Source organism: Nothobranchius furzeri, chromosome 5 (assembly GCF_043380555.1).
Source record: "Nothobranchius furzeri strain GRZ-AD chromosome 5, NfurGRZ-RIMD1, whole genome shotgun sequence".
NCBI lineage: Eukaryota > Metazoa > Chordata > Actinopteri > Cyprinodontiformes > Nothobranchiidae > Nothobranchius > Nothobranchius furzeri.
Window position 1 is genome coordinate 5,631,595 of NC_091745.1, and position 26,942 is coordinate 5,658,536.

General features: G+C 42.1%; 1 protein-coding gene across 1 annotated transcript; it reads right to left on the reverse strand.

The window, feature by feature from the left end:
* Nucleotides 1-122: 122 nt before the first annotated feature.
* LOC129163239 (uncharacterized) lies at nt 123-19,025 on the reverse strand. Its single transcript, XM_054740077.2, has 2 exons — nt 16,123-19,025; nt 123-16,020 (listed from the first exon to the last, which is right to left on the reverse strand). The coding sequence occupies exon 2, from the start codon at nt 2,601-2,603 to the stop codon at nt 2,241-2,243; it is 363 nt and encodes a 120-aa protein (XP_054596052.2). The 5' UTR covers nt 2,604-16,020; nt 16,123-19,025; the 3' UTR covers nt 123-2,240.
* Nucleotides 19,026-26,942: the final 7,917 nt, after the last annotated feature.

A 26,942-nucleotide genomic window follows, 5' to 3' on the forward strand; every position in this document is an offset into this window, starting at 1 on the left:
GTTACCCGTACAAAAGACTCCGAGCCATCCAGACGGAGGTGGACAAGTTCTGGAGAGCATGGAGCCAACTTGCAGGTCCTAATTTATTTATCTGGAGCAAGGGGCACACTGCGCAGAGGAATGTCGCCCTTGGTGACATTGTGTGGCTAAGTGATCAGAATGCTTTAAGAGGGCAGTACAGGTTGGGTAAGGTAGTTGGGGTCAACCCGGACAGTGAAGGCATTGTGAGAGATGTTGACATTAAAGTTACACCAAGTTACTGTGCACCTGGTGTGAAAACGAAAGATGGACACGGACGGCGAGACCGATCATGTCTGGGTGGAGGCAAAGACAGAACTGTTATCTTACACAGAGATGTTAGACGCTTGGTTGTCTTATTGCCTGAGGGACAGAAATGAGATGTTCTTGACCTTTTCATGACTTGCGATATTTTTTGTGATTCCACACAAATATCGAGTGGGAGGTGTGCGGTCAAAATTATGATCATACAGCATATTTAGATTGAAATAAAAACTAAAATAAAAATATAAAAAAGAATGGAAAAAAATATGTAAAAATAAAGAAAATAAATAAGACACACGGGGTAGGTGGTAGATGAAACAGCTGGAACTAATTAAGGTCAGTGTGCGCGTCGCTCCACGTCTCAGAACGTCACCGCGCATTTCCTGCCTGAAATGTTCTATGTAGGACATGTCAGGAGGGAAAACTGTTTGTGAAAGTTCCTAGAGGGAGCACCAACGTGGTGATCCTCCGGAGCGGTAAATGACACTCATCTAAAGACTGGAAAGGCAGCCGGTAAGACGCAGATTTGTAACGCGTGTGTGCGTGCCGATCAGCTGATGTGTGATTGTTGAGCGCAGCTTGGAGCTGACGCTGTGGACACCGGTGCGCATCATAAATGTTTGTGTCGGGTGTTTAGAAATCAGTTTGATGTTTGATTGCTCATTATTTAATGTTGTTATGTAAGAGTGAAACAAATAACTGAAGTGATGAATTTAAGTGAGTTTGGGTCCGAATGAATTAATGATATATATATTTTTTTTTTCGTGCAAACATTTATAAATGAATATCACGTTGAAATCATCACACATTTTATGAATGGCAGTTTATAATGAAATGTTGAACAATTTACACTGTTTCTTAGCACACACACTGTTTTTTGTTTAAGGTTTTTCACCTGCTCGTAGGCTTTGCCTTGCTTCGTGCTTCGTCATCCCTTATTTCCATCTTGGATAATATGAAATGGAAGTGAAATAAAGGAAAGTGAAAAGTGAAGCCATGAAGTCCTGAGTGGAATCCTGCGTATATTTCTCCAGTAGATGATCCCTGTTAAGTGGGGATTGTGTCACCTAACAGAGGAACTTAACAACCATACATCGCACCCCACACACACTCACACACACACACACACACACACACACACGCACACACACACACACCACACACCACACACCACACCCCACACACGCACATGCACACGCCACACACCACACACATACACATTATACAAAAAGGAAATAGTGGTTGAACCAATAATGGGGTAAACATTTCTGATTGTAAACAACTACCTCTGCATAGAAATTGCACACACCTGCTGCTATATGTTTTGTATATTATTAGCAATATTTACCTGTTTAATATTATCTTATTGTTAGGGATGTTTTTTGTTTTGTTATTGTTGTGCATCTGCACTTTATGTAAATGTCTACGCATGGGACAGTGTGAAACGTAATTTCAATTCCTTGTATGGCAAGCACATTCGAAGAATTGACAAATAAAGTATTCTATTCTATTCTATTCTATTCTATTCTAAAAAACCAGTTTCCTTGTCCGGGGATCGGACCGCCAAGGTTCCCGCCTCGGTCTGCCACCTGATCCACACTGCACTGGACCCTTCATGTTCCTCCTGCAGGTGGTGGGTCCACAGTTGGATGAGCCCATGTATCCGGTTCGGGCTGGGCCCGGCCAGGCCCCATGGGCGAAAGCCCGGCCACCAGGCACTCACGGGCCCCGACCCTAGGCCTGGCTCCAGGGTGGGACCCCGGTAACCCTCCGGGCTGGGTACTCCAACTCTTTGAATTTACATCCATGAAAGATCCTCTGAACCATTCTTTGTCTCACCCTTCACCTAAGACCAATTTGTCATGGGAGACCCTACCAGCGGCACAAAGTGCCCCAGACAGCATAGCTCCTAGGATCATTAGGGCACTCAAACTCCTCCACCAAGATAAGGTGACGGTTCAAGGAAATGCATAGTGAGGGTCTGCTGGGAACGCCTGGCAGAAGAACCTGTCAAGACGGTCTTCAACTCCCTCCTCCGGCAGAGCTTTGACCGTGTCCCGAAAGCAGTGGGGGACATTGACTCCGAGTGGGCCTTGTTCCACTCTGCGATTGTTGAGGCGGCTGTTGCTAGCTGTGGTCGCAAGGTGGCCGGTGCCAGTCATGGTAGCAACCCCCATACCCGCTGGTGGGCACCAGAGGTTCAGGGAGCCGTCACGCTGAAGAAGGAGGCCTACATGTAGTGGCCCACTAGGAATAACCACGCAAGATGCAGAGAGCTTCGACTGGTGCAACTTTAATCCTCTCCTTCTTTCACCTCGCATTATGACACCGTGAAAACTATATGAACAGAAACTACAAATGTGACAGTACCATAATATTTCCAAAATAATGCATAGAAATCATGTTTACATTTTAAACTTAACACAAATATTTTTAGTAAACAAATAATGAATTTTACATGAAAGTAGCCTTTTTAGCCATTATAAGTTGTAGTTCTTATTTAAATAAAATAATGACAGTTTCCTTCTTTTTGAAATCAAATGAACAACTCGTTTCACACTTAATGCACTAACAGTCTCCCCCTACCTCCTTCTGCTTCCAAGGGCACTAAGTTTGAGCTCAGCCTGCTAGCAGCCTATCTTCCACACCTCACATTGATGTCCTTTAAACATGACATACAAACGGCACAAACATGAAGCGAACCACTGTAAAATGTTATGTTGAATTTATTTCACCGTTTTCATTGGTTCACTCAATCCATTGATTTACACACATTTGTCCTGTACCAGAATGGTTCACCTATTTTGTAATTTGTATTTTGTAATTTGAATTGCTTTTATTTTTGATTTATTCAATATATTTACCTTCAAGTGAACCGTGCTCAGCGCTTTGGGCTTCCTGACAGGATTGCAGAAGGCGCTTTATAAATAAAGCTTTGATTGATTGATTGATTGATTGATTGATTGATTGATTGATTGATTGAAAATACCCTTTCACAAGTTTCCATGTAGAATACGACAAATAAATAATATATTTGCATGTTTTACCAATTCTGGAGCAACATGTGCATGTCGTTATGATGAGCCAGGAGCAGGAAGTTTAGCGTGTACAACAGGAAGTAGTAGAAGAACAGGAAGTAGTAGAAGAAGAGGGGTGCTCTTCAAAATAAAAGCACAAACCGTAAAGTGACAGAACTGCTTTGTTTACCACAAACATAATTTGCTGCCATTTACACAGGGTGTGGCTGGTCTGTGGGTCTCCGGAGGCAGCAGACAGGTACCGAATAGCCAAGCGGGGTGTAGCAGTGGCAGTTGCCGAGGCAAAATCGCGGGCGTGGAAGGAGTTTGGTGAGCCCGTGGAGAAAGACTATCGATCGGCTTCAAAGAGGGGATGGACTGGGGATGGACTGTCCAATCTCTGGGGCAGAAGTTGCTGAGGTCGTCAAACAACTACTCAGCGGTAGAGCCCTGGGGGCTGATGAGATTCATCCTGGGTATCCCAAGGCCATAGATGTTGTAGGGCTGTCACGGTTGACATGTCTCTGCAACATTGCGTGGTCATCGGGGGCAGTTCCTGTGGAGTGGCAGACCGGGGTGGTGGTCCCCATCTTTAAGAAGGGTGACCTGAGGTTGTGTTCAAACTATAGGGGGATCACACTCCTCAGCCTCCCTGGAAAGGTCTAGTCCAAGGTACTGGAAAGGAGGGTCCGATCGATAGTTGAATCTCAGATTGAGGAGGAGCAATGTGGTTTTCGTCCTGGCCGTGGAACTGTGCACCAGCTCTATACCCTTGCAAGGGTGATGGAGGGGGCATGAGAGTTTGCCCAACCAATCCACATGTGTTTTGTGGATTTGGAGAAGGCTTATGACCATGTCCCTAGGGGCACCCTGTGGGGGATGCTCCAGGAGTATGGGGTGGGTGGCTTTCTGTTAAGGGCCATTCAGTCCCTTTACCAGAGGAGCGTGAGTTTGGTCCGCATAGCGGGTAGTAAGTCGGACCTGTTCCCGGTGAGGGTTGGACTCCGCCAGGGCTCCTCTTTTTCACCGGTTCTGTTCATTACCTTTATGGACAGAATTTCTAGGCACAGCCGTGGTGTGGAGTGTGTCGAGTTTGGTGGCAGGAGAATCTCGTCCCTGCTTTTTGCGGATGATGTGGTCCTCCTAGCTTCATCCAGCTCTGACCTTCAGCTCTTGCTGGGTAGGTTCGCGGCTGAGTGTGAAGCGGCTGGGATGAGGATCAGCACCTCCAAATCTAAGACCATGGCTCTCGACCGGAAAAGGGTGGCTTGCCAAGTCCGGGTCGGGGGAGAGGTCCAACCTCAAGTGGAGGAGTTTAAGTATCTCTGGGTCTTGTTCACAAGTGAGGGTAGGAGGGATCGGTAGATCGACAGGCGGATTGGTTAAGCATCTGCAGTGATGCGGACGCTGAGCCGATCTGTCGTGGTGAAGAGGGAACTGAGCCAGAAAGCCAGGCTCTCGATTTACCGGTCGATCTACGCCCCAATCCTCACCTATGGTCATGAGCTTTGGGTAATGACCGAAAGAACGAAATCGCGGAAACAAGCAGCCAAAATGAGTTCCCTCCGTAGGGACGCCTCCCTGGGGAGGTGTTTCGGGCATGTCCTGCCGGCAGGAGGCCCCCGGGTCGACCCAGGACAGCTTGGAGAGGTTACATCTCCAATCTGGTCTAGGAACGCCTTGGGGTCCTGTCGGAGGAGCTGGTGGAGGTGGCCAGGGAAAGGACAGTCTGGAGCTCCCTATTTGGGATGCTGCCCCCACAACCTGCACCCGGATAAGCGGAAGAAGATGACGACTGCGATGATAAATGACCCGCGCTTGTATAGCGCCTCTAAGTGTAAGGACTCCAAAGCGCTTTACACTACAGTGTATCATTCATCCATTCACACACATTCACACACTGATGGTGATGAGATGCAACGTAGCCACAGCTGCCCTGGGGCGCACTGACAGAGGTGAGGCTGCCGAGCACAGGCACCACCGGTCCCTCCGACCTCCACTAGCAGGAAAGGTGGATTAAGTGTCTTGCCCAAGGACACAACAGCAGAATTCTCTGTCCGGAGTCGGGATCGAACCTGCAACCTTCCGACTACTGGACAACCTGCTCAACCTGTTGAGCTACTGCTGCCCATCATTTACCATTATTGATTGTTTCATTATTACTGTTGCCAGATTTCCATGTTCAAAGACACAGAAATTGCAAAGGGACGACATTGATATTTGAGACAGATTTGAGGATCTTTCAATCCAAACTCGTGCATGTTTAAGATTTTACAATAAAGGCACATTTTAGAAACTATGATACTACTTTTACTCAAACTGTTAACAGCCAGAATTGATTATTTTGGGGGAAAGGGTCAAGAACTAAAAATGTTATGAAGACTCACACTAACAAGGTATTGTTGTGTTAGCATAATGAACAGCAGTACAAAAAAAAAAAAAAACAAAGTCAGAGTGGAACAGCACAGAAAAATTGTTTTCATTTTCTGAGACTTTTAAAGGGACAATATCTAGTTTTTACCATTAATCTCTGGAAACGTTGAACAAAATGTTGTTCACAATGAATGAAATGCTGCCCAGTTGTTGAAAAATATTGGCAGCTTTGTAACATCTAACCATAAAAAGCAGGTCTAAAATACATGGGAGCGGGTCTAGGTTTCTGGGCGACACCATATTAGATGCCCTGTTTTCTTCTACAGGAGCCCTTGAGGACTAAATTGATTTACAAATTTGAAACAAATGGTTACAAAACTGTTGCCATTCTTAAATGTTGTTATTTTACACATTTACCTCTTCACTTGTTGCCAGTGATGAAAGGGAGTCTGATGTGCTTGTCATTTTGTTGAAGTATTCATTCCCCAGGGCTTTTTGACCCTAATGGGCATCCGTTGGTAAGATCTTGCTCCAACACAAAACTACTGCTAGCTTGCAACGATTTAGGTATTTACTGCCCCCTATCGCCAGGAAAAATACACACTGTCACTTTAAGTAATCTTAGTAACAGAGTTGTCCATTTAGCCCGACAAACCATCACAACTGTTATTTGAGCATTGCATTATATAAATGGCCTGTATTTCATATAGCACCTTCTAGAGTCCTGGAACCCCTCAGGCGCTTTACAACACAGTCATTCACCCATTCACACACACATTCACACACTGGTGGGGATGAGCTACGATGTAGCCACGGCTGCCCTGGGGCGCACTGACGGAGGCGAGGCTGCCGAGCACTGGCGCCACCGGTCCCTCTGACCACCACCAGCAGGCAACGTGGGTTAAGTGTCTTGCCCAAGGACACAACGACAGCGACAGACTGAGCGGGGCTCGAACCTGCAACCTTCCGATTACAGGGCGAGCAATTAACTCCTGTGCCACCATCACCCCCAATGTTTCTCCAGATTTGACCATTTCAGGTCATGTCATCATCACATATATGACAAACAATTAGACAAACCATGCCATTACTCTTCTTTATTTGTTATTTTTAAATAGTATTTTCTGCATGTTGATTATAATGTTCTTGCTATTCTTGCTAATGGAAAGCACATTGAATTGTCTTTGTGTATGAAATATGCTATATAAATAAAACTGCCTTGCCTTCATCAAAATACAGTTTATAATCTACTTTCTCAAATGCTGTGGCAATAGTTCATGCAGCAACTGTATTCTAAGCTTGGCGTCTGAACTAGGATGTTCTTGATGTAACCCCACTCACCCCTTTTGATTTAAACACTCAATGTATGAACCACGCTACTAAAACCCAAAGCCCATTAAGTTCACCAGGCTTCTTGCAACAGCTGACGAGGTCGCGGATTCCGTCACAGCAAATCATAAACAACAACAGCTTTTTTTTTGGTTAGGAACATGCCACTCTGACAAAATGCCAAGTGTCAAAATTCATGAAAGTGGGCAAGTTCTCATGTAGTTAAAATAGGATTCTAATAAGCGTCATGAACTTTAGGCATAATCCTTTTGTAATTATTTAAACATTAAAAATACAGGCAGGCAAGGCTGCCTTCATTACCATCCTCTAGAAGATTAATGGGTTCAAGCCACAATGGCATGCCCCTCTTCAATAAGGCAACGAAGCAACGCAAGCACACATCAGCATAAACACTGGACTCATGCACAGCTCTCTGATATGATCCCAAGCCCCCTGTGGACAGATCGGGCTGTCACGACAAAAGCTGCAAAGCAATTTCAATAACAGGACATCTGTAATGTTAATGGCCAATTCACATGAGACAACAGATCTGTAATCATTCTCCAAAATTACACAGATGGGAGTCTCTGCTTCATTTGTAAAATGTGTTTGGTCCATTTACACACCACCTTGACATCAAAACACTTTACACAGAGAGTAAAAGCATTTTAATGAAAGCCTTTACAACTTTTGTTCAAGTTTTGTTTGAGTCAAAGTGTGTGGGTTGTAACCTGTTGACTGAGCTCAGCAGGAAACATTAACTAGATTTTCTTCATACAAACATGAACAAATTGTTGATACCCTTCAGTCACTGAAAGAAAAACCGACAGTGGTCACAGAAATAACCTGTATCTGTCAAAAGTAATAATAAAGACAGATTCTATAAAATGTAACCAGCGGAAGTTAGATGTTGCTTTTAAATCATGCTGCAATGAAATAAAAAATAATAATAATAAACTCATGGAAAAGACCTGGACAAAAATGATGGTACCCATAACCTCATATTTTTTTGCACAACTTTTTGAGGCAATCAATGCAGTCAAACCATTCCTGTAACTGTCAATGAGACTTAAGTACCCCTCAGGAGGTATTTTGGCCCACTCATGAGAAGACTGCTACAGTTGTCTCAGTTTTGAAGGGCACCTTTTCCAGATGGCATGTTTCAGCTCCTTCCAAAGATGCTCAATAAGAATAAAGTCAACTAGTCGTCATCACACATGGGTGAAATTACATTTCCACATTGACCAATCCTCGTTGGGAGCGGTGAACTGCAGCTGTGGCTGCACTCGGGAACTATTTGGGTGTTTAACCCCCCCAATCCAACCCCTCAATGTTGAGTGTCAAGCGGGTAGGCATTGGGTCCCAATTTTAAGGTCTTTTGCATGACCCTACTAGTTTTGAACCCTGCTCTACCAGTCCCGGGCGGACACTCCAGCACTAAATGATTGAGGTCAGGGCTCATAGAAAGTCGCTTTAGAATAGGCCAAGGTTTCCTCTTAGTAGGGTTGAGCCAGTTATTCATCTGAAACGAGTATCCAGTACGGATAAAGCATTTTTAACAAGTGTGAGCATAAAACAAGTAAAACCAGTGAATATCTGTGTCTGTGCTGAAGGAAAATCCTCATTGGGTAACTGACCGTCTTCACGCTCTGTGAGTGGCCAATCACACTGAGTGCCCGCCCCTCCTTTCACTCAAAACAGCCGGAGCTGCTGTCCTACACACACAAATACACACACACACACACACACACACACACACACACACACACACACACACACACACAAACACAAACACAGTGCTCCGCCGCGCACACCCCCAACATGTTGGCGCACGGTTAGGGTGGATGGTTTCAAGCACGCGCCACAGATCTAAGTTGTGTGTTTATTTACGAAAACTTTGTGCACTAATAAACGCCAACGGAGCCACGCTCTGGTTTGAGTTAGTGTGATGTGCTGCTTCTTTCTAACTGGGACGGCGGGCGGAACCAGAACTCGACTGGAGAAATTACCAGTGGGCCAGTCTGGTCGGTGTTATGAGCTGTCTTTTTGTTTTTGTTTTTTGGTCAGTGTTAACTCATGGCACAATGTTGATCTGCTGCTGAAGAGAGGATTTTTCCTGTCAGTGTGGAAGGAAGAGGTGAGCTGCATCCAATAAGCTTTTGTTAGCAACACATATTCCCTGACTGTAGCGAACTGTTGTTTATAGTTTTATAGTGTATTTTTTGGGGGTCATTGTGTCGCGAGCCTGTCCTATTTGTCGGTTCCTTTAAAACCTGGTTCCGTTAGAACCTAATAAGACTGCGCTGCTTTCTCAGGGTTCGTGGGGCGTCGGTGAGTTTTACTGTATTAGACCCTGGTTTGGACCCCCTAATTAGAATCAGTTACCTATTTTAAGGTGAGAATGATATGCCGTACTTTTTCTTTTGTGATAGCATAATTTCTTTTTAGTTTATCCCATTATTTAGTGGTTCTAAATACTAGGGCAAAGTTCAGAAGCAGGCCATTCTTCTGATAATTCTTTGGGTCATATTAGGATTAATTTGCGCCTCTGTCAGCTTTGTGGGCGGTGGTAACTAGGAAATGATTCTTGTTAGTTGATCAGGCTAACATAGATTTATCAATTAATCTAATTAATCCAACCTTCCCACGCTGGCAAAGACTTTTTCACACTTGTAAATCAGAGCCTATTTTAACCTACTAATGTTTTGGCTTATCAATCCTTAAGATATCTCGTTACTCACGGGAGAGGAGAAGACTAGATTCTTCACTTAAGGTTTCTTTTTCTTAATCTGTCAAAAACTGTAAAGCAAGTCCTGAAAATTCAGGAACCTGTAATTACAATATGCTTACCTCTCCTATTGTTTCGGGATCGGGGCTCCCACTCGAACCTTTAAAGAGGACCTTTAAGAATCAGGAATGTAAATTCTTTTTCAAAAAGTTTATTACAAGATTAAAAAAAATACAAAAAATGGGTAGATATAAGACTGATCACTTCCCCCAAGGAGAAATGCTAATCCTAATAATTAACTAAGAATAATGAGTTGACTTACATCAACTCTAAGTCTTCTTCAGCTTCAGGTTAACACCCTCTAACTTTCTGTCCCTCTCTCAAAAATTGCAAAATACAAAAAATGAGTAAATATAAAACTAACCTATCCCCTGTGGAGGATGCTAATGCTAAAATCTTCCTGAGAATAAATGGTTGACTTGCATCAACACTAACCTGTCACTCTCTAACTCTAGGTACGACTCTCTCCTTCTCTCCTCAAAAACTGACCTGTCATCCTCCGTCCAGAAGATGGAGGCCGACCTCTTCTATCCCAGCTCTGCTCTGTCTCTCCACTGTCGACTGCCCCAGCTGTTGTGTCAGCTCTGCTTCTAGCTGCTCTTTTTATACTATTCTTGGGACAGTTTAGACAAAGTAAAAGTTTTCCAGTTACACATCCATCATTATCACATGGCAACAAGATCATGGGGTCATACATCAGTTTCATACTTTTTAGCTCAACTAGCGTCATTAGTGTCCATTAGTGTCATTTTTTGCAACTGATCTTCAGCTTCTCCCGAAGTCCAGGATTCTTCATGAAGGCTTTTTAGCTCAACACAAGACATTTGGTGTCATCTTTGCTACTAATCTTCAGCTTGTTCCGAAGTCCAGGATTCTTCATGTAGGCCTGTCGTCTCCTGATGAGCTCTTTCCAGTCTGCCTCCTTCGGTTCCACCTCTCCTGCTGATGGCTGGGTCAGACACTTCTTGACCTTTTGCCCAATTTTACTCGCAGAAGCAAGTTCTGATCCCTTGGATTCTTCATGAAGGGTTTGTCCACTTCTGAGATGCTTTATCTTCAGTTGATCTCCTTTTGTCCCAGCTTGCATGCTTGTTGTGCAGTTGGGCCCCTGTCTTCTGGCTGATTTTACTCGCATAAGCAAGTTCAGTGTATTTCAGTGTGGGTTAGGGTTAGGGTTAGTTAGTTAGTTAATCTTATCTCTGTGGCCCACCTGTTGACTCTGTTTCTTGCCACTGTCTTTGGCATGTGGGAACTTGCAACAATTGTTCTGTTGCAAGACCCATGACCTGCGACTTAGACCAAACTTTATGATACTGGCCAGCACATTTCTGTCTAGAATCCCTTCATGATTTTGAAATGTCACTGTACCCTGCACAGATTCAAGACACACTGTGCCAGATGCAGCAAAACAGCCCCAGAACAAAACAGAGCCTCCTCCATGTTTCACAGGAAGGACAGTGTTCATTTTTCCGACTGTGAACATAGAGCTGATGCTCGTTTGCAAAAATTCCAGTATCCATAGGATGTTATCTGCGTGCAGTTTTGAATAATCCAGTCTGGCTTTTTTAGGATTAGATTTCAACAATGGTGTCCTTCTTGATCCTTGGTCTTCCCCCTGTGATCTGGCACTGCGTTCCTTAAGCTTGAAGTTCACCTTGAACCATGGACGTAATTGGGGGGGGGGGGGGGGGGATGTCCCCCTGCACTTTTTACCAATCAAAAACAATATTACTTTATATTAAATTGACACTGGTTGAGCTCAGAAAACAACCGTTTGTGTTGAAGCCTGTAAAGATCCCCCAACCCCCCCTCCCGTGTCCCCTGCACTTCTAAGGTGAAAATTGCGTCCATGCCTTGAACCTCTTCAGAAGGTTTTTTTTTTGGGGGGGGGGGGGGGGGGGGGGGGGGCTCTTTTGTTACGTTCGGACTATCCATCTCTTTGTCATTTATTTTCCTCCTGAGGCCACATCCAGGGAGGTTGGCTACAGTTCCATGAAGCTAAATGTCTGAATAATGTGTGCAACTGTAGTCACAGAAACATCTAGCTGCTTGGAGATGGTCTTATAGCCTTTACCTTTAACACTCATCAATAATTTTCTTTCTAAAATCCTGAAATAACTTTTTCCTTTGCTTTGTCTGGTTCATGTTGAGTGTGGTAAACAATGTATCACCAAACAACACAGTGACTACCTGGAGCCCTATATACGGTATAGACCCACTGACTGATTACAAGGTTGTAGACAACTGAGATGCTAATTAGTGAACTGCCAGTTCTGCCAGAGTTTCTTAGTTGAGCAAGAGCTCATAGCTCATGCTAAATGACCGTCCTCTGGGGAATGAAACCAGATTTTTCAGTGGAATAATTTTATTGGCATATGAAACATCCTTTTATTAATTAACAATTATTATTTGCTCAAGCCAACACCCACTTATTACATGAAATCGTCTGCCAGAAGCCACCCGGGACGTATCTTTTGACCAGTTGTGCATATTCTGAGGGTGCCTACGATATTCAGTTACATCAGAAGCTTACTCACTCGCTCTGAGAGACAGCTTTGCCTGCAGACCGGATTGCCGGGAGCTTCCACAATCCAAGGTGCGTAGACTAAACAATGGCATCAGAGTGGTTTAATATAAATTTGATAACTTGGTAAATTACATCCATCAAAAAGCCTAATTCATTTATAACCCAGACATCACACCTTTCTGAGTCACTTAGAAAACTCTTAAACATACCAGGTCATGTTTCTTCAGAGTTCATTCATTGTCTCATTTGCTATCACTGAGAATCACCATTCATAATCATTAGCTTTTCATCATCATTATAATAATAATAAATTGATTTTTATAAGCTATATTTTTGGTCTTTGTGTCAAATTATTATAAAGTCTTGTTTCCATGGATTAACCAAACTACCTAGTTTCATCATCAATCGAATATTGGATATTAAAGGCTCAATAATATTGATAATCCATATTTTTATGGAGCATTACATTTTAATGAATACCTTTATATTCTATTGACAATATCACGAAAGTAACCACCTACAAATCATTACAATGTTGACGATAAGTGGAACCTAACCCTTCATCCATCCATATAGATGCTCTCTGTAAAGACATTGCTGCTTTTTTATAAAGCATGTTTTATACACAGAGACAATTCTACATGCTTTTCAGTGTGTGTGTGTGTGTGTGTGTGTGTGTGTGTGTGTGTGTGTGTGTGTGTGTGTGTGTGTGTGTGTGTGTGTGTGTGTGTGTGTGTGTGAATGACTGTGTAGTATAAATCTCTTTGGAGTCTGACTCAGAAAGATGCTATACAAGTGTAGGTCATTTATCATGTTCATTTATCATAATCTGCTCTTCAAATGTATCCACCAATGTCCTGTACTACCCCACCCAGTTCTCACTTAAACAGCCAACAACTGCTGAGTTGACACAATATTTCTGCAAGTGGCAAGACCCAGCATGCACATTTTAAAAGTTTAGTTTTCTTTTATTTATTTATTTTTATTTATTTTTATTTTTTTGGCAGTGTTAGAGCACCCTGTGCAGTTTATGTATGGATGTAGACACGTTTTGAAACAATGCCATAATTACTAGGATAATTTTAGAAGAAAAAAATATATACATGTAGCCCTTAAGTAAGTAGACTTCTGGGTCTCTCTCTCTCTTTCTCTGGCCATATCCTCGTAGAAAAATACAATGTTGACCAGTAAATAGAAATAAATAAAAAGTAACCTATTTTAATGAATGAAAACATGATTTTGATCACTTTACAATGACTTCGGGATTTTTATAACACAAGAGACTGTATAAATGGTAACAATCGTTGTCCCTTTAATACATAACTAAGTGCATTATTTAAGCATTAATAAACTGCAAAATAATTAACAACTGCTTATCCATATTAAATAATTTACTGTTAAGCAGACACCCCCGATGGCCGTTGTTGTATACTCAATAGTTAACAATAATGATAACATTAATAAAGGGACCCTTATCATTACCAAGTGTTACAGAACAAATAAATTAATTTCTTTGCTATTTTAGGCCTCAAAGTTTACTATTTGTGCATTTTAGAACAAAGTTACGAACAAATACAATTATTGTTTTGGCAAAACTGCATTTCCTCATGAAAAAGGCTCCAGTCTTAGGCTTGGTTCACCGGCAGGATAGTTATGCCAATTTTTGACCCGATCCACCCCTTTTGGCAATCTAAAGGACACGCTTGATAACCATAATGGCTCCAAAGATAACTACATCTGATATTACCGTATGTAGTGTATCAAGTGATGTCTGTTCTTGGACCACTTTGATCATAAAGCCAGACTTTCAACATTTTGTAATGTCTTGGTCTGATTTTCGAGCCCAAACAGACATGTTGCCATGTTTGTAGATTGTTTTGATTGGTTCACAAGATTTCCTGTGAGACTGGGGAATGTTTGTCATAGTGTGAAGTTTTTGCTAAGTTACTGCACACCACACACTGTTTCACTAAATCTGTTAAACCTTTGTTTTATCACCATGTGTATGGTCTGCCATGTAAACCAGGACTTAGTCCATCCATTCCATTTTCTGCACCAACACAGTAGTCCATAAACATGAGAAGGGGTACACCTTTGACATCAGCAAATAACACACACATTTGCCGTAACATACGTAGTTAAGGATTACTCCGAAAAACCAAAAGAAACACAGTCCACACATGTACCACATACTCCTAGTGCTTCTTAATAAATAACAGAAAAAGAGATTAAAGGAGTGTATATGGTGTCCCCTTTCAAAAAACATAAACAACACGCATGCAACAGATACATGGACCCAGCTCATGTTTCAGCTCCGGAAACAACTTCTTTTTCTTCAATAATCTAAATGTAAATGAACTTTTCCCTAGAAAGATTATTCCATTAAGCCTAAAAAATAGCTTAGATGTAACACAACATCTATTACCATGCAAATTGGTTTCAGAATTGTTCCTTTCCTATAGTTTTTACAAATGTTAAATTCAAGGGCTTTGCATCTGCTAAAATCAATCTGTAAAAGATGATCCAGAGTGATTCACCCAAAAATAATATCTAACCAAACAACTCTGTCAATGGTTATTTTGTATTTTTTATGTAATCTTCAATAAGTCTAAAAAAACATCACTAGCATGAGTAGAAAACAAAAGGTATGGTTACACAGTTTTTTGTTTGTCCATTTTTGCTGAGTCACTGGGTTGGTAAAAGGATCAATATCTAAAGATGACTATGTCCAAATTTTATTAGAATATACCCTGCCAATTTTTGTTTAGATGAGTGATGCGGTGTCTGTATCTACACCTCTAGAGAAATATTAGTAACAGATGAGCCTTCAACCAACTAGGTAAGCTGCAGTTTCAAGGCAGAATCTCTCTCTCTCTCTCTCTCTCTCTCTCTCTCTCTCTCTCTCTCTCTCTCTCTCTCTCTCTCTCTCTCTCTCTCTCTCTCTCTCTCTCTCTCTCTCTCTCTCTCTCTCTCTCTCTCTCTCTCTCTCTCTCTCTCTCTCTCTCTCTCTCTCTCTCTCTCTCTCTCTCTCTCTCTCTCTCTCTCTCTCTCTCTCTCTCTCTCTCTCTCTCTCTCTCTCTCTCTCTCTCTCTCTCTCTCTATATATATATATATATATATAAACCAGCAAATACTGAGCAAAACCTAAAGAAAGCTAAAAACACAGAAATTGTTGTGTTTATTTGACAGATGCGTGACCCACATGCAGAGAACACACTCACAGGAAATCGGAATAGGTATATAAAAGTTTTATGAGGAATTAGGTGTTATGGAAGGTAGGGAACTGGAGCTAATCGGTGAAGACGACTGGAAGACGCATGTCAGGTATGGCAACCCGAAAACTATAAAACAAGAAAGAAGATGAGCTGGGCAGGAGATAAGATAATCTAATAATAGCAGGTAAGAGCAAATGCTTACAGAGGTGAGGAGTAATTTGGACTCAAGAGAGGGAAGTGGAGCTGGAGTGGTGGTAGAGTGGGTGTGGTCCACAGATGGATAACTGTAGACAGGAGACGCACAGCAGTTGAGGATGATGATGGTAATGATGGAGATAAACAGGAGCTCAGGAGGATTCCAGGAGATGGGGAGAGCCAGTAATGAAGATTAGGAAGGTGGATATGGATGGTTATGACAGAGGAATCCAAGGGTGAAGCTGGACTGTGGAGTTAGACGATTCCAGGAATCACCACAGGCAGCCAATTAACCTAAAGAGCCAGAAAGACAATAGACAATATTAATATCAAGGTTGCCAACTAAAATTTGAAATACACAAGGGCTAAGTTTCAAAGGCAATGGTTGGAGGTTACCACTGAGGCTAATGCTCTGGCACTGGATGCCTGGCCTCCTCTCCCTTTTATCCTCCTGATTACTGATGGCTAAATGGTGTGCAGGTGTGTGGATATCACATCTGCCAAAGCAGCTCCCAGAGGGAGCTGTGATGAGCATCTCCCTAGTGCCCTCCAGTGGATGCCTGAGGGTGAAAGCAGAAACCCACACATACACACAAACACCAACTCATGACACCCCCACCAACAACCACCACCCCTCAGGTGGCCCAGCGGAAGTAGAAGGAAGAGAGGGTTAGGGTTAGGAGAGATGGCTCCAAGATGAAGGAGCGAGGCACCCACTGATGAGCCTCCGAACCATAACCCAGTTGACAAGAAACTGGCGACCCCAGCTATGCCAACAAGAGTCCACAATCCAGCGTACCAACCAGGCGGGGAGCCCATCAACGGGCAGGGCGGGAAGAAGGGGAATGGCCAGAGGACAAAGAGGACATGGATCCAGAGACAGGGAAGAAGGTGGAGACGGAAAGAAGCAGGACTGATAACTTCCTAGACCTCATAAGGACGACGAACCTGGGAGACATTTTACAGGACATGAACTTGAGCGGAATAATGAGAGTGTAAAGCCAGACCTGTTGGCCCGGCACGTATTGGGGAGCAGGGTCCTCTTTCAGTCTGCATATCTCCGGTTTTGTTTCAGAGTGCAGTTGAAGGCGGATGTGGAGTTGTCCCAAACGCGGTGACAGTGGCTGATGTGATGATGAATGGATGTGGCCAAAATGTCCTTTTCATCGGAAGGGAAGAACGGTGGTTGGTAGCCTAGGGAAACTTCAAAAGGCGAGAGACCAGTAGCCGCCAAAACATGGGAATTGTGAGCGTACTCAACCCAGGGGAGGAATTGACTCCAGTCAAAGGGATTGTCTGAGGTCAATTTCTCCAACTCCTGGTTCATGCATTCTGTCAGCCCATTGGTGTCATGGTCTGTGCTGAGCTAACACCTGTTTTGTGTTGAGTTTCTCTGTATGCAGGTGGGTGTGTCCGGAGAGCAGCTGCTGTTGATCTTCTCATCAGTGGTCAGGGGATTTAAGGAGTGTCGGGACAACACATCAGCGCCGGATGATTACTCAGTATTGGGTAGTATTCTCGCCAGAACCTTGCCTGTCTTGTGTTATCTCCTGTTTACCTCGCTTCAATCGTGTTAATCTGCCCTGTTACCTCCAACCTCCTCAGGTACCTTTCATTCATCTGCCAACTTCCACCATCAAGCAAAAAGACTCACCGGATCAATCCTGCTCACCAGCCCGTTGCTCGCCCCTGACCGCCTGCTCTCCAACCCCCACCTGCCATCAGTACACCCTGGACTCCAGTGCTCAGCTCCCAGCCATTTCCTCTGCCTCTCACCCGACCAACTCAGCCAACCTTGACGTGCCCTCCTCTCAAACTCTCCCTAACTACCAGGAAACTGTAAGACAAACTCTCATTACCTTTTGTGTCCGTTGTCCTGCAACTACTCACTCTGGTTTTCTACTTCAGAACTTCATCAGAACCTCCCGAATCCCGATCTACATCTGCATCACTCATCCAACTTAAATAAATAATTTTTACTTGCCTTCTGCCTGTGTGTGATTCTGCATGTCGTGGGTCAAAAAACTTCAACCCAACATGACAATTGGATTGGGGGTGGTAACCTGAACTGAGACTGACATGGCAACCAAAGGCTGAAAACAATTGTTCCATATCTGAGAAATGAAATGTTAATTTTTTTATTTCCTCATCAGGCTGACACAGTGATGGCTTGCTCTTGTTGTATTGTTGTGTGTTGTTTTCCCCTTTCTGCAGGTCTAGAAGCAGACTTTTGTTAAACATGTATTGTTTATTTTTGTGAAACCCCCCACCCCTCTCTCTTCCTTTTGTCTCTTCCCTTCTCTTTCACCTCTGTGTGTCTGGTCAGAAATATAAAGCATCCAAAAAAAAAAAAAACAATGACTAAGTTTTAAGTATCAGGCGTGACATTAAAGCAGCAGCTTTTATGCTCCAACTGAAAGTAAATATGTAAGGCTTGCCACCAGCATTCAGACATCAATTCTGTTTGCTTCACAGCCAGACAAGACATGGAAAAAAAAAAATTGAGACATGCCTGAGATCCCAATTTTTTTTACATTTGCAGGTGCTGGTGTCTAAAAATGTGCTGTATGTGAGCTTTGGTAAGTATACAGAGAACAGTTCATTCACCGTGTCACTCCCATCCACACTCAGGTGGATATTTTCAAATTGCGGGTCCTGAGTGTGTGTTTTAACTTTGCAGGCCAGTGGCTCTATCAGGGGCTCTGCCAGCAGGAGTATTTTAGCATCTGTATGTGTCCCTGCCCCTCTGCTCCCAATAACAAACACCATAAAGTGTCGATTGAATTATGAGCCTGCTTTCTGCCCACTCATTTTGATAATAGATTTTGAAATAAATCACTCGGCTGTGTTTGGGTAATTCAGGGCTGACAGGATAACAGAGGACAAAGCTCTCGTACTCTGTAACATCTACATCATTTATAACACTAACAAGATGCCATTGGATGTGTCTCACCACATTTTACACAAGAGACCATGAATTGAATTTTTCCACATCATCTGAATCCAAGCCTACTATGTGCAGCGACAACACAGAAAGAGGCAGGAACTTGGCAAAGTACGTACCACAAAATATGATTAGAAAGCAGGCAGAGATCACTCCAGTCTTGATAAATGGGCTCTGTTTAAATTGCTGGAAGCCTGCATCTCTGCAGTGACAGTTTTTTATTGTTCATTTGCCAATTAATAACTTCAGCATGAAAGGTCTGTGGATGGAACTCATCTATTCTGTTACTAAAAAAAAGTCTTTTAGTCCTCGGCTGCAGACTGTTAAGCACGTAGACCCCCCACCCCACCCCCTATACACGAAGACCCCCCCCCCACACACACACACACACACACACACACCCCACACATACACCCAATGGTTTCTGTGACACAGACCATTTGCCCATCGATATTGATCAGTTCTTAATACTCTCCTCAGCTGGCCTGTCTGTAAAGCTCTCCACTGTTAAGTCATTGTTCACCCACATGTCAATTACTGTGGATGTAGAGAGCACCACTCTGTCTTAATGAAAGCAGATGGGCTGAGGACTTAAACAGTTTTCCTCTCCTGCTGATTTAAAAATCTTGTGTTTGGGAGGAGGTGTGGAAGTGTAGTTGCTGTGGAAATTTGTACTCAGCTATTTTAACAAATGATACAAACCTGTAATGTAGTGTGATTACAGCATCAGCAGAAAGAGCGTTCATGTGATTTGCTACAAAAACATTGAGGCTAAATGGGAGGATGTGGAATTAAGCGCGGGAGAACACGAATTATTTCACATTTAGAGTGATTCTGTTTTCTCAGCTGAGACAGTGTGTCTGGCATTTATGTGTTTTACTTGTGTTTTATTGCAGCTTTGATGAGAAAAAAGGAATGAAAGAGAGGGAAAAAGTAAACAAACCTCTGTGCTACAATCTTCAGTGGTTGGTTTTATTAAAGCTGCTAAAGCACTAGCATTAAATCATTTTTACTTGTTTCTGATTTTTATCCTGCTGCTTTGAGGAAAAATGTGGAATTGACTTAACCCTCCCACTGTCTTAATGGGTGACTCCGTGAGGAAAGTTGACCATTGAGCAGCAGGATTGATGGTTTATCCCTTGAGGTTCGTGTGGCAGGGGTGAGGTGGTGCTTGCTCCTCATGTTTTCACCGCTTCACCCGGGGATGATGACAGCAACATGGAGAGCGACACTGACAGTTAAACTACGTTTTCAATTCAGTAGATATCTGCGCTTTTAGCCCGAAGCGGCTTATATTGAGGTGCACTCTAAAGTCCGGAAATTACGGTATTTATTTTTACCAGTGTATGACATTTTTTATTTTTCTATTTTACAAAAACCTTAGGGTGTGGAGAGTGGAATGATCAATAACTTTTCTCCCCAAAACTGGAAATGGTTCATTTCAACACAAATATCTTCTACATGCAACTCTGTAAGAGTACAAACAACTACAACAACCCCTAATGCCCCAGGTTCAAGAATCTTTGACCTACAGTCATGGACAAAACTGTTGGTACCCTTTCGTCAATGAAAGAAAAACCCACAATGGTCACAGAAATAACTTGAATCTGACAATGAATCAGAAATATGCCGTCTGGAAAGGGTGCCCTTCAAACCTCAGACAACTGGAGCAGTTTACTCATGATGCATGGGCCAAAATACCTGCTGAGAAGTACAGGTAACTGACAGTTACAGGAATCGTTTGATTGCAGTAACTGCCTCAAAAGGTTGTGCCACAAAATAATACGTTAGGGGTACATCCTTTTTGTCCAAGCCTGTTCCTTGAGTTTATTTCTTAAATAATTCTGTTGAAGGGTGGTTGAAAAGCAATGTTTGACGTTTACTGGTTAAATTTCATAGAACTTTATTTTATTGTTACTTCTGTCAGATTCAGGTTATTTATGTGACCATCATGAGTTTTTCTTTCATTGGCAATGGGTACGAACCATTTTGTCCACATCTGTAATTGAGAGTTTTGGAATAGTAACATTTTGTTTGAGATTTGCTTTTTATACATAGTAGTATATATGCATCTGAGCTTCTGTCCACAGTGCAGTTAAAACATGTGTGCACATAAACTGGTGGATTCTACAGTCGCCACAGCACAGATAACTGCAAACTAGTAAATCTGTAGTCAGTGTATCAGCAAAGTAACCATGGTAACAGTTTGTCTCCTCTCTAAAATAAAAATTGAACAATCATGAAAAGTAAATGGTTTGTATTTTTATAGCACCTTCTTAGGGTTCTACAATCCCCCAAGGTGCTTCACAACACAATTAATCTTCCGCACATTCACATATATACATTCACACAGCTACCCTGGGGTGTACTGACAGAGATGAGGCCTGCCGAACACTGGCACCCCCGACCACCACCAGCAGGCAAGGCAGGTTAAGTGTCGTGTCCAAGGACACAACACTGAATATTATAAATATTATATTTTATATGCTATTATAAATATGATTTGGTTGTATGTTTCTAATCAGATTTCGGGGGAATAGTTTGCTTTAACATGTCAGATGACCAATTTTTGTTTCACATTTGCAAAGAAGCATCCTTAAATCTAATGTCCACACGGGAATATGTTTGTTGCAATAAAAAAGGGTAATAATTATAAAAAATTGTCCAGTTTGTTTTGGTCTGTTCATTAAAATGGCTACCTCTGTGACAACTCAAAATACTTTACATGTTTGTTTGTGTGACATCAGCAAAGTTTCATAGGTGAATATTCTTTCAAAACAGTTAGATCTGCATACTAGGTCATGTTTTGTATGGGATTGCCATTATGCAGCTAGTGCTATTGCTACATCCCAGTGCAGAGTGGTTCTTTGTTCAAGACAAACTGTTTTCTTGTTTTTTGTTATTAAAAAAAGTCTTGGGGTAAAATTAGATGTAGACCTATTGAGGTTCCTCAGATAAACTCAGTTGTGAAGTCTTGCTTTTATCAACTACATCGTTTGTTTCGTCTTAGACCAATTTTAATGCGTAGGCATTTAGAATCAGTTTTACACGCTTTTATAACCTCTTGTTTAGACTATGCAAATGCCCTCCTTATTGGAGCTCCAAGCACAGCTCTAAATCATCTACAGGTCGTCCAGAATCCAGCCACCAGGTTCCTGACAGAAACAAACCAACGTGGCCACATTACTCCAGTCCTGGAGCATCTACATTAGCTTCCGGTTTTGTTCCGGGTACAATTCAAGCTTCTGACCTTTGTGTGCAAGGCTTTAAATGACCTAGCACCTGTATATCTTTCCGATCTGCTCACCCCTGTTTCGAAGCATTTGTTGAGGTCAGCAGATCACCTCCTGCTCTGCACTCCCAGGATGTGCTATAAATCGCAGGGAGAGTGAGCATTTATCTATACCACCCCCAGCCATGGAATGTGCTGCTTCTTGGTATAAAGCTCCTTCTCTGGTGGTTTTTAAATCTCGTTTAAATACTCACTGCTATGGAATGGCTTTTCGTGATTTGTTGAAATGCTTTTGTTTTAATGTTTTATTGCTTTATTTTGATTTTATGGTTTTTACTTTTCTCTATCTGTCTGGGAAGCCCTTTGGTCAGCTCTCATGCTGGATTTTAAATGTGCTCTATAAATAAAATGATGTTGATGATGAAAAGGACACCAAATATTTTGGGATCAAGCATCCTGTTTAGGTATTCTAAAATAATAATGATAATGAACATAATATTTACAATAACATCTGTTTTTAAAAGAAGACTGCCTCCATATTACTATGGTAACTGTAGCTCACACTTTGCAAGGTTTTTTGTGGGTTCTGCTTGCTGAAAATGATTAGTAAATTATTAACAGTTTTGGCGGATGTGGGTGTAACCTCTCAGCTCTCGGGTTCCTAACTAACCCAGCTGCCATGTGGTCACTGTAGCTAATTGTTGCCTGTCTGGACAATTCTTGTGATTATACTGAATAATCCTCGTTGCTTTTAGAAGCATCCCAGAAGGAAAACATCAGAGGACAGGTTCCACTCTCTAATTATATGCAACTTGTCAGCATGTTCTTGTGAAAGTGCACTTGAATAGACATTCGGATGTGTTTTAGACTTTTTGTTTGCTTTTCTGCGGTATTAAATGACACGCAAGATAATTAGAATAAAAGTGCAAGCAAAATGTTTAGTTTGTGATTTAACGTTCTGTTTTATGGTTGTTGTGGTGGGCGTCCTTTCCTCCTGACACAGGAATATCCAACCTCGTGACCAGCGCGTGTCAATATTTCCTGGATGATAAATGTATTGTTGCCATAAAGCGAGCCTCGTGTTCCTGAAGCCAAAATCTGAATGGGATCATTATCTCTGGGTGCAACCAAAGCTGCCAAGTGGCATCGCAAACTTTCCAAGTACTCACCGAATGGCGTGATCCAGGTCTGGGAGGAAGTCCCTCAGGACACCATCTGCTATCAGGAACATGCCAAGATATGATGAGTAATGTATACAAGAGAGAATGAGCCAAAGGCATGAATGAACAGGAGCAGAAAACCTTAAAAGTTTTTATTTAACATGGATTCTGTTAAGCTGCCACTGCCATTTGGTTTTGTTTTTAATAAATCAATAAAGATTCAGTTGTTTTGTTTAACTGCAATGTAATGTGTGATTTTTTTTATTGGACTTTCCTACAATTTGTGCCTCACACCTTTTCCTGGTTGAGAGAGAATCAAGAAAAGCAACCAGCTGATTCTGAATGAGCTATAGCTCAGCTCTTCTTACTCACCGCCATGACCACACGGCCAAAAACAACAGCCAACACTGTTGGAGGCCAAATTTGATTTAGATGCAGCAGTCACTGAATCAGAAACCTAAAAATACAGCTGTTGAGGTAAAAAGCGCTCCAGTTTGCATCTGTTTTGGCTTTGTGTGAATGTAAAAGCTCAAAAGAACGACCTGCCTATTCATCAAATTAGCACCAATTGCACTATTACTGTATCTGATTACGCATTAGTCATCGTCAGACTTTTGCTAATATTTCATGAATGCTCAACTTGGGAATTAAACACATCCCTATCAGGCTGCAAGACCTTGAAGTACATGCGATCGTGATCCCTGGAAGCAGTTATTAGTACAATCTAGTCTGATGAGCTATTTCCACATATCAATGGAGATGATTGCTGAGAAGCACATTTCCTCACCACCTGCTGCATTCGATTATCACAGACGGAGCAGCGGAAATATCACGCTGAACTTCAAATCAAAATCCTAATTTGAAAACTTTTCAAACAGGTACAGTACGTGGAACAGCTCAGTGGGGCCCATACACTCCACACACTTTGTCCAAACAGTTTTCATTACTCAAAGACATGTTTGCCATTTCCTCTGATGAAGGCTAAAGGAACAAAAGTGCGTGACTTAGTTGCCAGAGATAGAGAGTGTTGTAAAATTTAATGAGACCATTTTCTACACATCCTATCTTGCTGCAGCAGCTGAGTGATGGAGCGTCATGCATGAACAAGGTTGATTAACAGGGAGGAGCTGCATTCAGAGTGAGATGACTAATGTGGGGAGACGTGAAATATTTGTTCAATTTTAGATTAAAACCGAGTGCCCTTTATTATCTGCGAGGATCGCGAACAAGAAGACAATGTGGATAACAGAAGCAGAGGGCTGGTGCAGGTAGAGTCCAAGATAATAAGTATCATAAAAGGAAAAAGAAAAAGCACCACTGCAAATTACTCTTTAAAAGCACCCTTGTCTTCTCTGTAATGTATCTGGAGGAGAGCACATCAGAGTGATGCTGAGAACTCAGAGAGGACAGAGGTGTTGGTATATTATATTAGAAGGGCTGTGAGAGCTCTCCTTTCTACGACATGATAGGTAATGGTATTTCAACCAACTCCCATCACTGCTGCTTTATTCCTACCTTTTCCATTAGATCACACTTAAAGCATCCATCAAAAATGATCTGTAAGGTTCATGGTATTTCATATGACAGTTATCAAGCCATCAGCATATCGAAGAGCCTCTCAACATAGATGTAAACACAGGAAAAAAGCAAATAATCAATGAGCAAAAAACTCGTCGAATTCAGGTTACAACACAACTAAGAAATTTCACATTTAACATTCATAATCATTATGATTCTAATATTAAACTGATTGATCGACTGATATATATATATATATATATATATATATATATATATATATATATATATATATATATATATATATATACAGATACAAGATGTGATGTGTGTGAGAATGAAACAATAAAGCTAACATTTTATAATTAAATTATTTCTCAAATATCAATTTTGATTTTTTTTTTTACTGCTGCCATTCCAGATTCATACAAATAAGTTAGATTTATTTCATTTACAAATAACTGATTAGAAAACGATTTCTTGAAACTAAAATTATCCATGCTGGAACAGTGGTATTTTAAGGAATCAAATACATGAAGACATAAAAAAATAAACACTGTGCTACTTTGTCAGATTAGGAGAAACAGAAAGATTTACTGATAGTTGAGCCAATGTCACTTTGACCCGTTAAAGAAACGTCTGAACATCTGAAACAATTCAAACCTCAAAACAATCTGAGGAGAGTGAGGGAACATGCCACTGTAGAGCTCAGCTCTGCATTGACAGCTACAAGGATTGGGTTTGTGTAACATGGTGCATTTTGCAACACGCTGTTGCACACTGACCGCGTTACACAAACCACAGACTGTGCTGTAGTTTTTCTGCAACCATCTGATGCAAAAGTGTCAGGGTGTAAACATCCACAGTAAAGTGCTTGCTTGCCTCATAAAAGCTTTTTCAGTGTTTCCTTTAGAGCATCCTGACCACTTCCTGCTGTCTCCTACTTAAAATGCACTCTGGCTCACACCAAAAGATTACATATTTTGATTCTGAAAATGCTGAAAATCTTTCTTTAATAATTTGTGTTGTTATGCGACCCATCACCCAGCAGCATTACACGATCTGTACATCCCCATACATTCTTGCAAACCCATCTCAACACCATGGACGTAATTTTGGGGGGGACAGGGGGGACATGTCCCCCCCACTTTTTCCAAAGTCAAGTTTTGACCCCTGCACTTTTTACCATCCAAAAACAATATTACACTATATTAAATTGACACTGGTTGAGCTCTAGGACCAAGTGGAAAACAACCGTTTGTGTTGAAGCCTGTTTCCCATTAGAGCATACTGTAACGACCCCCCCCCCCCCCGTGTCCCCCCCCCCTTTTAAAGTGAAAATTGCGTCCATGCTCAACACTAATGACACGACGACAGGTTAACATTTTAAATGGCATGATTTTATCTCATCAGCATGAGAAGAAACAGAACATAATGCAGCTTTGTGGGTGGTGGAGGTGATGATGATAGTGGTGGACTTGTTGGAGAGGAAGACTGCTGGGCCATCGATCTACCACAACACATCACTCCGGCTCAATTTACAGAACCAATCACATCCCCTGCTGATTGATGTGTGGATAATTGAGCTGTCGCTGGGGTTTTCATGTTTCTCCTCTTGCTCGCACCAGACTTTTGGAATTGTATTGTATTTTACTTTAACACCATTTACAACAAAAGACATCCTGGTGTGTATTTATGTCAATATTCTGCCAGACTGCTGTCAGGCAGACAGAGAGATGCTAACTGCTGCACAGGCCATGATAGATCACAAAGTCTGTCCAAGCTAATTAACCTCCAGGGCCAGGACTCCTGAAAGCCAACAGGTTCAATCAGTGTGGAAGCTGCTTCTTCACATCACACCGTTAAAGGATTCTCTACAGCTGTATCGATGCGGTAGATGAAAATAAGTCAGGCTGTCATTTACCAACTATGGAGATTCACTTTAAGAGTGTACTGTTGCAGATAAAATATGCATAATAAAGACACATTTTCTTTCCACTCTGTGTCGCCTCTGGCTGGTTATTTCCCAGCATTGAGTTTCCATACAGAAGCTAAGCTGACTCTGGGTTCAGCTGCATCCAGCAAACAGCCAGAGGACGTGTTTTCCTAACTATAAATGAATTCTATAAGAGCCCTCTTTGGACAATGAGAGTGCAGCTTATCTGGTTTCACATCAAACATGTGTTTATCAAGGTTTCTCTGGAAACTAAGAAGAGCCATTTTTTACACGGTGGCTGTTTTGTGGGCCCATACAGTCCACGTAACCTCTGTTTTCTTCCTCTTTAACACACTACCCACTTAATGCTGCAGGGTGGTTTTCATTGACTGAGCACCTTTTACCTCTCTCCGGGTTGAGAAGTGT

Excerpts from the sequence above, each read along its gene's own strand:
- LOC129163239 (XM_054740077.2), bottom strand. The coding sequence starts at position 2,603 with ATGCGAGGTGAAAGAAGGAGAGGATTAAAGTTGCACCAGTCGAAGCTC.